At 29.6% G+C, this 13,438-nt stretch overlaps 1 protein-coding gene across 1 annotated transcript; it reads left to right on the top strand.

Annotated features, from left to right (window-relative positions):
- The first annotated feature begins 6,173 nt into the window (after positions 1-6,173).
- Positions 6,174-12,800, top strand: LOC107619190 (uncharacterized). Its single transcript, XM_016321432.3, has 4 exons — positions 6,174-6,552; positions 6,643-7,100; positions 9,971-10,570; positions 12,034-12,800. Exons 1-4 carry the CDS (start codon positions 6,487-6,489, stop codon positions 12,584-12,586), a joined length of 1,677 nt encoding a protein of 558 aa, XP_016176918.1. The 5' UTR covers positions 6,174-6,486; the 3' UTR covers positions 12,587-12,800.
- Positions 12,801-13,438: the final 638 nt, after the last annotated feature.

The following is a 13,438-nucleotide window of genomic DNA, read 5'->3' as shown; positions in this document are numbered from 1 at the left end:
AAAGAAAACAAAAATTGGAACTTGTTTTAAAGCGACAGAGGAGAAGCCGATGGTAGAAAGGAAGAATGAACAAAAGAAGAAACCACTTCTAGGTCGCCTTAGTGAGAGTCGTAGGAAATCACTCCTGAGTATACACATTGTTCTTCGGCGCAAACTTAACAACCCACAAATAAAAATCAACCTAAATCCACTACACAGGAATCAATTAGCAAGAACTTTCATCAATAAAGTTAATTATAATCATTGAAACTTAAAAATACAAGCCAGCCAACCAAATCAACCTAAATCCACTAAACAAAAATTAATTTTCAGGATCCTTCAGCAACAACCAAAATTATTGAAACAGAAAACACTAAACAGGCAACCAAATCAACCTAAATTCACTAGACAAGAATCAACTATCAGGAACTTTCAACAACAAAGTTAACCATAATCATTGAAATTTAAAAACACTAACCAGTATTCATACCTAAATCCGCTAAACTAGAATCAATTTTCAGGTACTTTCAGTGATAACCATAAACAAGAAATACATGAGACTCAACTTGATATTTACCCCGTGTCGCCATCATGCCAAATCTTCAACTGTACGATAGGAGGTGGTGGTGGGGCATCAGCTACTGCTTCACTGTCGTGGCTGGACTTCGGGGCTGCGGCATCCATCGCTGGAGGCGGTGTCGATGTGGATGTGAGCTGCTGAGCGGTAGGAGGCGGCGGCGTCGCCGTAGACAAAGGCACGTAGTTGAGGGTTAGGGACTATGATGAATGGCTGGTCCGCTAAACCCCAACTTGTGGCGTCACCGGAGTGGTCGGAGTAGTGGGAGAGGAGCCAGAAGTCCTGGAATTACCAGAAGAAACCCTCCCTCTACCCCGACCACGACTAGCAGCCTAATCCGCAGCACTTCTACCTGTCGACATGTCTACAAATATCAAATTATCAAACAATGTCAGCAATAATTTCTCAGCAAAATAGTCATCAACGTAGCAATTAACACAATTAGGCAATTCCAAACACTTCAACAATTCAAAACCTAATGTGTATTGAATCTAATCTAACTTAATAAACCTAAATCCACTAAGATTAGAAAACTAAACTGAACTAACTTTAAAACCGATTGAAAATTAAAATCGAAATTCTAATCAAATCTAAACTAAATTAAACTAAATTAAACCTCAAACATTTAAAATTCAAAAATGTCGGTCAATGAAAAAACAAATCAAATTCCATCAATGCAAATAGTCAAAATAAGAGGAGAACAAACAATAATTTCAAGGGATTGACCAACATTTTCAAGAAAAAGTTTTTTTAGGCATATTTATAAATATTTGGCATCCAAAGTCATAAATAACATAACTTAGCATTAACAAGTAATATGTGCAACACCAATTCACAAATTCAACATCAACGAAACCCAAAAAAAACAGCCAGCAGCGTTGATCATAAAATTCAATAGCAATTTTTTCATTAATTCAATCATCAAACTCAGAATAGTTCCATATACTTTCAGCAACAATTCAGAACCTATAAATCTAAACTAAACTATCATAATCACTTAAATCTACTAAAATAGAAAATTAAACTAACTAAACTAATTAAACTAGTTTAATGAACTAAAACTAACTAATAACAAATTTTGAAAAAAAAATAGAATTCAAACAAAGAACCTTAAATGTAGGGTGCAGAAAACAATAAAGAAGGAGGGAGGAAAGCGACAACACCGGGTTGTTGTTGACGCTATAGGGGGCGGTCATGAACCACCGGAGCAGGGAGCTGGAGGCTATGGGCTGATAAGGGCAAAAAGAGAAGGAGGAAAGGACCGCGGTGGTGCTGAGATGGAGGGAAAGAAAGAGACGAAAGAGGTGTCGGAAGTGGGAGTTGACAGCGACAGAAAGGGTGTGGCAATGGCAATGGTCTCGACGGTGGCGGCGGGAGAGAGAGAGAGAGAGAGAGAGAGAGAGAGAGAGAGAGAGAGAGAGAGAGAGAGAGAGAGAGAGAGAGAGAGAGAGGTGATGGTGGTAAGGGTTTGAATGAGGTCATGAGGGAGAAGGAGTTCGTGATTTGAATTTACCCCACTTTTTACAGTTGGATTTACCGTCGAAAAATTCTTACAATAAACTATTGCGGAGCACCAAAATGCGTCGTTTCACTAAATTCAGTTACCGTTGGATTAATCTGACGTTACACCTGATGGTAAAGGACACGCCAATTTAATTTATTCTTTCTTTAAAAATTATTGGCAGATTTATCGTAAAAAAACAGAATCTGCTAGTAATTAAAAAACCTTATAAATTCGACGTGGTTACCGCCAATAAATCCGACGGTACTCAACGTTTTTTTTGTAGTGATAAGACGAGCAGAGATGGATCATGGATTAATATGTTTAATTCTAAAGATTTTTTTTTTTGAAGTAGATGTATGCAGATGACTCTAATTATGTAGAATTATTTCTTTTAAAGTAGATATATGCTAATGATTCTAATTGTGAAGAATTATTCTTTTTAAAATTTGTCTATGATTATAAAATATTATTCTTTTGGTCATTGTTACTCTTTTGGTGTTTTATTATATATTTACAAAAATTTTATATAATTTTTTGTCGTATGTAATAAAAGGAAATGCTACTAACTTTTAATATTAATTGTATTTTTTTTTTAACAAAGATGATCTAATGACACTTGTCCTTAAATATAATTCAAGAAATTAACGATGCAACTTATAAGTAGTTTATAAAATTATTTATTTGTATTTATTTGAGAAACAATTCTACAAAATATTGTGTTGTTAATAAAGATAATATATTAAAATTTTAAAAATTAAATTAAATAATTTTCTTTTTAGAAGATGACCGAAACATACACATTAATAAATTATAATTTATATATAATATAAATAAGTGTATTAATGTAATTTTATGTCTTTATATTTTTTTTTATTTTTTTTATCTAAATAAAAAAATTCTATTTTTTATATATTTTTTTTATTCAAATAACATAAAAAAAAAATCTATTTTTTGTTTTATTTTTTATTTTTTTATTTTCTTTTTTATATCCATACAAAATGCAAATAAGTTATATACTAAACTCAGTCTAGGTTTATTTTGTTTAGGAGATGCAATCTTGATAGGTCACATGGAGTTGTGATTTTTGTAATTTAGAGCTTCATTGGGATAAATTCATCTTGAAATGTAAGTATCAAAATCGAGATCGATATTTTGTACTTTGGTCTCTTTGTTTCATTGTGTTCGAAATGAGCCTCACATGTTAGGCTTATGTACGAATAATATGAATTCTTGAATTTGTTTAAGCATCATTAAGTTGTTAAAAAAATATCTTTTTTATATTTTAATGTGTTTGATAAATTTTTAATAATCAAAATAAAAATATTTTATTATAATAAATAAACAAAAAATATTATTATATTATTATACTTAAACATAATTAATAAATAAAAATATTTTTTTATACGAAATTTTTTAATATCAAATTATTTTTATTTTTTTAAAATATTTTTAAAAAATACTAATAAAATATTTTCTTAAAAAATAATCCAAATAAAATCTAAATCCATAAAATTGAATAAATATGCTTAAAAAGAAACTAGAACCATTTGTCGAAAAGAAAACAAAAACTTTGCACTATTTGTTTTTTTTTTTTTTATGGAAACTTTGCTCTACTATTATTTTAGGTATTAGTTGAAAGATCATATGAAAGTAAAAGTAGGAATGTAGGATCATGACCGTGATATTGGGTGATTGCTATTGCTGATGATCATTCTCGTGTTTCAATAATATCTACCTATTTATCAATCATCATGGCACCTCATAGCTCCGGTGATTATGGCGGCATGAAAAGTTGCAAAATCGGAACAATCATTAACGCGAAAAGCAAAGATTATTTATTTTCCAGTCTGAAATTGAATCCGTGATCAGTTTACATTTATTTTCTTGATACAGGATCCGATCCATTATTTATGAGCAATGATGATGGTAACAATGCCTGAAATTATGTTAGATATTTTTTTAAAGTAAAATGATTCTTAAATGAAATGTGGCTATTTATCAACTAAAAGGAACAAAATTAAACATTTTGTTAGACAATTTTGGTTAATATGTATCGTTATTTATTACATAGTATTCAGCAATTTAGTAGAATCTAGCATTCAGATAATTAATCTTGAAAATCACATCACATGTGAAGATACTATTTCTTCACATATCTACTATATTCTCAACCTCGTTGAATTATTTGAGTTAACCATGGGTCTTATCCAAAAGAGACATTAAAATAATCAATTAATATGTGCTTTTTAAGGTACGTATTAAGATTATCATTAACGAAAGTTTTTAAATTTTTAATTAATAAATTTATAATAAATGTACTAAATATTTAAAAATGTGTTTATTTTTTATAAAAAAAAAATCAATTATTAACCTTATTAGCATATGTTTTTGTGACATATACTAGCTGCTAGAGTCATACACGTATTACCCATTTACTCAAATGGATGTACAAGGCAAGTAGGCAACGAACCCGAAAAGGCTAAAGCGATAATTTCAAGGTGGTCCAAAGTAAATATAAACATGTTTTTTCATATTGTCTTTAATTGTCAATGAATTTTGTTCATTAAAACACTTTACAGTCCTTTTTATTTTTTTCTTTTTTTGTGACAGTGAAAGAAAGCAAATGACCAAATGTTTATCCGTTTCGAATACAGCAGGGAATAGAACGCTTTTTTTTTTTTTACCGAAGATATGGAAACTCAGACTATACCATTTGAGCTATTGTTTTTTGGCAAAATTTGGAAAGATAGGATACTCGAACCCGCAACCTCTTAATTGAGTATGGGAGTCTATGCCATTTGAGCTATTACTCATTGGCTAATTTGGAATAGAATGCTCTTTGAAAAATAATTTATTATTAAAAAATATATAATTTATTTATATTTTTAAAAAGATAATTAACCTAATAGGCTAATACACAGGTTATACACTTTTAAATCTCAACAGATATATAAATGTAAAAAATAAAGTTTAAATTAATTTAAATAATAAAAATTCCAATACTTCTTACCTCACACTATTTTTTTAGAGGTTGGAAAATGTTTACATGTTTTTTTTTCATTAAATATTTGTTAGATTTATTAACTTGCTTGTGTAATTCTAAAAGAAATATAGGAAATTAACCTTGTTTTAATTTTAAAAATTTTTAAAAAAATTAGAGATAATATTTTAGAAAAAGTTTAGAGGATCAGCACTTAATCAGCAAAAAAAAAAATTTTCACACCATTAAAAATACTAATAATAGTTAATTAATGGTTACAAATCATAAAATTTGTTAGTCCCTAATACTATTTAATATTCTATTTGGTCTCTAAACTTAATGTCTATAGCCAAAAGCCACCTTAGAGAAGTACAAAGTGAAGTAAATAAGCTCTATTCTCATCTTTCAATAAATGTCGAACATGAAAGAAATGGTTAAGGGAGACATACCTTCATTTATATCTGTCAAGTTAACTTTATGATTCAATATCCAAATTTTAATATAAATAAAATAATTAAAAAAAATTAATCAGTAACAAGTGAAAAAAATTGACTCCTGATATTACTCTAATTTAGTCTTCAAAACACCATTCTTGACTTTTCTTTCCCTGGTGGTTGAATACTTGAATCCAAGGCCGCCCCGTGATGGCTAGATCACCGGATATATCCATTCAAAACCTTGATCTTACTTGCCTAGTGAACCAGTTGTATATGACAAGGTACACTTAGTTTTGTTTTTTCTCTGTTATTAATTTATTATAACAATTTTATTTACCACTACTCTATAGTTATTTAAGGCTTTAAACAGGTTTTGGTACAAAGAATAAAGTTCAAACATTTCGACGTATTTAATAAACTCAAAAGTTTGAAAACCTATTAATTGTTAAATGATAACATAATATGCATTATTTATTAAAAAAATATAGTCATAAATTTTAGCGTCATAAACCTACAACTAACATGGCCATAGTATCGAAGTGGGTAAGAGAGATGGTGTAATACACTAATGCCAACTACGCATTTGAATGATGGAGAAATGGGGATTGGAGGCTTTACATAAGGGTCAAAGCTGTCAATATACATCTTTCTAGCCTTTTTTTTTTAATATAATATATCTCGCTCCTGTTATTTATTGATTAGTCTATAAACGAATATCATAGTGTGATAAGTTGTTGGGATATAAAACCCCTCATTGTTCTTCTCCATTCGCCCCTACCCCATCCTCCCCCTCATTCTCATTTTCTCTAGAAATTATAAAGCTGTGTTGGGGAAGGAGGAGGAGGACGGAAAATAACCAAAAAAATAAAATAAAAATAGAAAAATAAAAGGAAAGAAAGACAGGGGAGGGGTGTGTTTCATATTTTGATGGTCCAAGATTATTGAATCTTGTATGCTACCAACGCAACAACGTTAACACCACCATCATCCACACTAACGTCACAACAATATGGCTGTCACCACTTCCTATCTAAATATCACTGAAAAGAAGCACTGGTGGCTCACCAACCGAAGGGTAGGAAAAAGGAAGAATTTCTTAATATTAATTAAAAAATAAGATAAAAAAATATATTAGTCACTTATCATTTTTTTTTCTTATTTGCAGATTGTTGAGAAATACATAAAGGACGCTCGTAGCCTCATTGCAACGCAAGAGGAGAGCGAGATCATTTCCGCTCTGAGTTTGTTGGACGCTGCTCTAGCCTTGTTTCTGAGACTAGAGCAAGCACTGGAACTCAGAGCGAGGTGTCTACTCTCCTTACGGAGGTTCAAAGACGTAGCAGATATGCTTCAGGATTACATCCCAAGCCTCAGAATTTCCGACGAAGATTCTTCTTCTTCTTCTTCTTCTTCTTATAGCGGTTTCTCTTCGCAGAGTCTTTCAAGAGAAGGCGTGAAGCTTCTTTCTTCTTCGTCCTTTTCTTCTTCATCTGATTCTTCTTCTTGTTCTTTTTCTCCTTCACCTGGTAGAGATCAGAGCTTCACGTGCTTCTCTGTTTCGCACTTGAAGAAGAAGCTCATGGCTGCGATCTGTAAGAGTTGCGAGAAGGAAGGGCATTGGAGGTAAGATAAAAATAAAAAAATTAGCTAATATATATTTTAAAAACACGTCATAAAATTATCAAAATTTAAATTTTTTTAATAAAAATGATATATCTAAAACAAATTTTTTTATTTATAATATTTTTTTAATTATATTAATATGTAATTTTAGAACTCAAAATAAATAAATTAAAAAAAATAATCTTGACGTAAAGAAAAGGAAATTTAAGTATCATTATTGCTTTTCTTTGGTTTGGAATCTGCCAGTTCTATTCTGAATTTTTATTCATTAGTTTTTTTTTATTTTAGAAAAAAGAAAAATTACTTTTACTCCTCATCTTTCATGCAGCATATATTTTTTAGATTTTAATGATTTAAAATAATTTTTATGAGCAAATTTACTTTTTATTAATTTCCGAAAGAATTAATTCATGTTGAAAATTAATTCAATTCCTATTTTTTATTTATTAATATCTATTAGGATAAAAAAATCAAAATTATTTACACACACATATATATATATATATATGTTAAGAGACCATTCAACATTAACTCTTTACTCTCCGTTGACATTATTAGATAGAGTAAAATAAATAAATAAATATCACACCTCTTATTTTATAGATAAGCTTTCCGTGACTTTAATTTTACATTACTAAGGGTGTGTTTGGGAAACCCGTTGGAAGGAAAAAAACACGTTTAAATTTCTTGAAAGTTTCAACTTTTGGTTTGGCAAATTTTTTTCTCATGAACGCAGAAGTGATTCTCCTGCCAAAACCAACGTTTACAAGAAGCAACTATTTTTAGCTTCTACGTTTTCTTAACGGACTTTTAGTTATAGATACTAACCTTTTATTTACCTTTTACCAACTTTATCCTTTGTATATGTTATTGTATTATTTATAAAATTCTTGTTATTTCTATTTATATGAGCTCTATTTTTCTATTATTTATTATTTATATTTTTTTTAACTGTTTGTTTGACATTATACATTTTTATAATCGTAATTTTTGTGTATTATGTTTGTTATTATCTTTTTATAATATGATTTATTAATTCTATTAGGTAAAGTAAATTAAATAAAAAAATTAACTGTAAATAATAATAATAGTAAAAAATTATAACATACTAAAAAAAGAGTACTAAAAATACTAAAAGTATATTATATAAAAAGATCATTAAGAACTTTTAGATTTGTTTCAATCACTATAAAGTAAATATTTTTTTTTATTATTTTCAGTACTATCTTTTATAATTGTAATTCTCCTATACTATGTTTTCGTGTAATTTTTTATAATATAGATTATGATTCCATTAAAAAAGATAAATTAAATAAAAAATTAATCATATATAATAATAAAATCATAAACGTTGGATTTCAAATTAATATTAAGAATAAGATTATTGAGAGTATTAGAATAAGAGTACGATGTAAAAAAAATACTAAAGTAACATTTAATACTTAAAAAATATAACATATTTGATTAAATATTCTTTTATATATATATATATATCTAAAATTTATATTTTTTATTTTTATTTAAAATATATTTTGTCTATTTTTATATGTTATTTTTATTTTAGTAAGTAAATATTAATTTTATTATAAAATTAACTAATAAAATCTATTTAAATATCTAAATTAAAACAATAGGATAATATAAAAAAAAAAATCTAAGTTGATGTCTATTTTAGTAAATTTTTATCTAAAAGTGATTTTGAATGGTATAAGCCAAACAACATTTATTTTACTATAATCTATTTTGATACAAAAATTACCAAACATAAATCACTTTTAACACAAACTTACTTTTGATAAAAATCAAGTTTGCAAAATCAATTTTATGCAAACTCTCGTTTGCAAACTGTAATCCAAACACACACTAAGCCAACTAAACTAACCTTTTTTTTTATAATAAATCTATTTTTTAATTAATTAATTAAAGTTAGCTTCACTCCTAGCAGAACCGTTATATTATACATGGGGATCGAGTAAATGCTCGTGCCAGCTGTAACAAAATGCTTCCCAACTTTTGATACTGTTCGATAAAATAATCCAATTTAATTAGATTTTCCATAAAAAGTAGAACTATAGCGTTTTTTAATTGGCTAAAACCCAAATCTAAATCTAAATCTAAACTTATGATATAAACATGGCAGGAGTTACTTTTGTCACATGAGGAAATTATTTTTTTTTCAAAGGAGGAAATTATATATATAATTGCCTAAAAGGATTCCACAAAATAGCTTATTTCATAAGTTTATAGTTTGACTTTTTATTATTCTCTATATTATTTCTATTAACAAAAATAGGCTTTATATTTAAAAATAATTGGATCATCAAACTTTAAACAATAGGATTTTACTGTCTTGTATCTTTAAAGAACATTTCAAAGTACTATAAAAAAAATATTTTACAAAAATTATTAAAAAAAATTTAACTTTTTTATTAGAGTAGTTTAGCTAATATATGTACATGATAAGTATACTACTAGTAAAAAATTTTAAATATTTTTATTTAATAAATACAAAATAAATATATTAAAACTTAAATTTTTATATTTTTAACAAAAAATTTTTATTTTATAATTTTAACATTTTTTATTATTATACCCTTAGAATATCTCCTTCAAACATAAAATAATTAAATCCTAAATAACAATAATAACAAATTCTTATAATCACAATAAACTAAAATAATTGTCTTGAATTTTAGTAGTGAAAATATTCTTTCTTAACTTTTAACTAAGTTTGTAAAGAAAAAAAATATCAACATAAACATCTAATCTTCTCTCATTTCTATAAACTTTTATGTATTAGAGACTAAATTACTAAGACTATTTTACTCAAAAGGTGACTAATTGATTTTTACTTTGATTTAAATTTACAGATACTTAGTACTTGGCAAAGCATGCTACCACTTAGGCCTAATGGAAGACGCAATGATTCTCCTCCAAACCGGCAAGCGCCTAGCTACGGCCGCCTTCCGCCGCGAAAGCATCTGCTGGTCTGACGACAGCTTCTCCCTCTCCCTCTCCACCGCCGCCACAGCACCACCGTCCAGCCCTCTCACCGAATCGGAGTCCATAACCCAGCTCCTGTCCCACATCAAGCTCCTCCTCCGTCGTCGGGCCGCAGCACTGGCCGCCCTTGACGCCGGGGTCCACACGGAGGCCATCCGCCACTTCTCGAAGATCATCGAGTCCCGGCGCGGTGTGACGCCACAGGGCTTCCTCTCGCAGTGCTACGCGCATCGTGCCTCCGCCCAGCGGCACGCATGGCGAATAGCGGACGCAATCGCGGACTGTAACCGCGCGCTGGCGCTGGAAGCGACGAGCATCGAAGCACTCCACACACGCGCGTCGGTGCTTGAAATGATTAAGTGCCTTCCTGATTCTCTGCATGACCTTGAACACTTAAAGCTTCTCTACAACTCCATTCTTCGTGACCGCAAGCTCCCTGGACCCGCCTGGAAGCACCACAATGTTAGGTACTCCTGTCAACCCACAACTGTCTCGTTTTCTTTTCTATTTTTTTTTTTTTTTTTTTTTTTTTAGTTTTCAGGATTTTATAAAATAATAAAATTTTGTTCTCTATTTTATAAAATTCAGTGTGAATGAAAACATAAAATATTTCCTTAAATCAAAGAAATGATTAATTTTTAAAAAAAGAAAATTTTTTACAAATAATAAAGCACCCACTTTCTGTATTTTATTAATAAGATAATGATATTGTCACTCTTATTTTTTATACTATTATTTTACACATATCTTTTATTTTATATTTACATGAATTTAAAAAAATGACATTATTAATATAAGAATAATAATATTTATTTCATGCGATAATAAAAGTATAAGAGTGAAAGTTACTTATAATTTTTGTTAAAATTTTTGGATTATAATTAATTAACATATAGTAAATTTTTTGAAGAGACTAATATAATATAGGAATAACAACATGACAGAAGTGGGAGATACCTTTCTGTTTTCTGTCTCCATCTCTACGTTTGTTCCTCGTTTTTATTTTAATTTCTGTCATAGGGAGAATATTATTTTCTATTTCCATTTTTTGCAAACTCCTATTTTCTGCGAGACCCATTCTCCATATTTCTATATTAATCATTTATATAAAAGTTCTAATGAAAAATAAAAAAAATAAAAAACATTATTACAACATATAAGGACATAGTCATACAACGGTGAAAAAGAAAAAAGACGCCGCGATCAGAGACAATGAGGTGGTGAAGGAGTAACGACATGATGAACACTGAGCAGGAGTGACGAGGGGTATAATTGTAACGTTATAGGAGATTGGGATCGGATTTGTAAGTTCTGGTCTTCTGGAGTGACTAGAAAGTAGGACGATGCAGTGTTAGTGTTACGGATAAAAAAAAAGACACTTTTAAAACTAGGGTTAAATTTTTCCTATATATATATATATATATGTATTTAGTATGTGAAATGACTAAAAGTTTTATATTAGAAATAAATGATTAAGGGTATTTAAGTAAATTTAATAATTTGGGAATTAGCGAAAACAGAACGAAGATCCCCGCTCGAGTTCCCACGTCTACTTCGAAAGAATTTTGGTATCCATCTCCATCCTCGCAAAAAAATTTCCCATTTTCGATCCCCATTTGGAGCAATTTCTGCGAAAATCTCCGCACTTCAAAAGTTTTGTCACCCTTATAATAACCTCCCTCGTATTTTGAATCATTTTATTCTTTTTATTGATTATTTACATCTAACTTAGATGCTTTTATTTCAAAAATAATATTTATACACTAAAATCAATTGCTAAAATATATTATTAATATATTTATTATAAATATATGTGTGATTTAATTTATTTTTAATATATATATATTTTTATTTTAACGTATATTTTATATTTATAATGGCTGATTTTAATGTACACTTCTAATAAATGTTTTATTTTTATACTAAATAGGTACGTAGAGATCCCGGGAAGGCTCTGCACTCTGAGCACCAAGATCAAAGAACTCAAGCAGAGAGTGGCAAATGGCGAAACAGGAAACAACGTTGATTACTACGCTTTGATTGGTTTGAGGCGTGGGTGTTCTCGGTCGGAGCTTCAGAGGGCACATCTTTTGCTCTGTTTGAAGCATAAGCATGAGAAGGCTCTGAGCTTCATTGATCGCTGCGAGCTTGCAGACCAACGAGACATTGAGGATGTTAAGGAAAGGGCCAAGATGTCTGCAACGTTGTTATACAGGTTGATTCAGAAAGGTTATGCTGAAATTATGGCGAACATCACAAACGAGGAAGCTTTGAAGGAACAGAGGAAGAGGGCTTTGCACGATGATAATAATAGTAATGAAGATAGTAATGAGAGTGGGTTGGTTTGTTCATCTGCTTCGACTACAAATCCTTCGTTGCTTCAAGGAGTGTTTTGTAGGGACCTAACTATGGTTGGGAACTTACTTTCTCAAGCTGGGTTTAACCCTTCCATTTCCGTGAAGTATGAGGCTTTGAGTTGCTAGTTCAATCATGGTTCGCACCAAAAGATTAAAGATAGGGAAAATTATAGAAAGAATATCTGATTTCAGTAACTTAATTATCTTGTACAAAAGGGATGATAAATTTGAAGAGTACCACTGAAAAATTTTGTAACCTTTTGTTTTGTTATTTTATATTTATATTAGATGTTGTATAGAATATATTTATGAATGAAATTGAAACGTAGTTTAATTATCATTTAATTTGACTTCTACTTTTAAAGATATTTAGGTATAGAATTTTATTTAATTTATTATTTATTATATACTGCTAATTTTATAATTAAAATATGTTATATGTCATTTTTTTATTGTAATTAAAATTAATTTTTTTTTAAATTAAAGAATTCTCTCATTTTTTTCTTTTCCTTTTTCTATATTTCATTCATTCACTCATTCTGTCTTTCTTATATATCATTATCAATAATTAATTATGATGGTTTCAGTGGCTAAGAGAAGGGGGGATTGAATCTTAGCCCCCTTTTTGATTGCTAACACGTGCTGGACTTAGATGAGACTTTTCTGTTTTTAGCTCGTCCCTAGCCACGAGACTTTTTCATTTTGTCTCGTCACTTGGCACGAGACATTTTTGGTTTTTTGCTCCTGTGCAGTAGAAAACAGAAATGAAGTAGGAGAGAAGGAAGATTACACCCAGATATATCCTGGTTCAGCTGCTAAGTGCAATGCAGCCTATATCCAGTCTCCATCACAACAATGATGGAATTTCACTATAATCAACCAGATTACAAACTGTAAAGTGCTAACCCAACTTACAAGGAGATTCCCACAGAATCATGAATCACAACATAGATGAACAAAGGAACTCTAAGACATCTA

This window comes from Arachis ipaensis, chromosome B9 (genome assembly GCF_059453495.1).
Source record: "Arachis ipaensis isolate K30076 ecotype BB chromosome B9, ASM5945349v1, whole genome shotgun sequence".
In the NCBI taxonomy this organism is placed as follows: Eukaryota; Viridiplantae; Streptophyta; class Magnoliopsida; order Fabales; family Fabaceae; genus Arachis; species Arachis ipaensis.
Note: the sequence above shows the minus strand (reverse complement) of the source record. Positions and strands in the feature narration are given on the sequence as shown.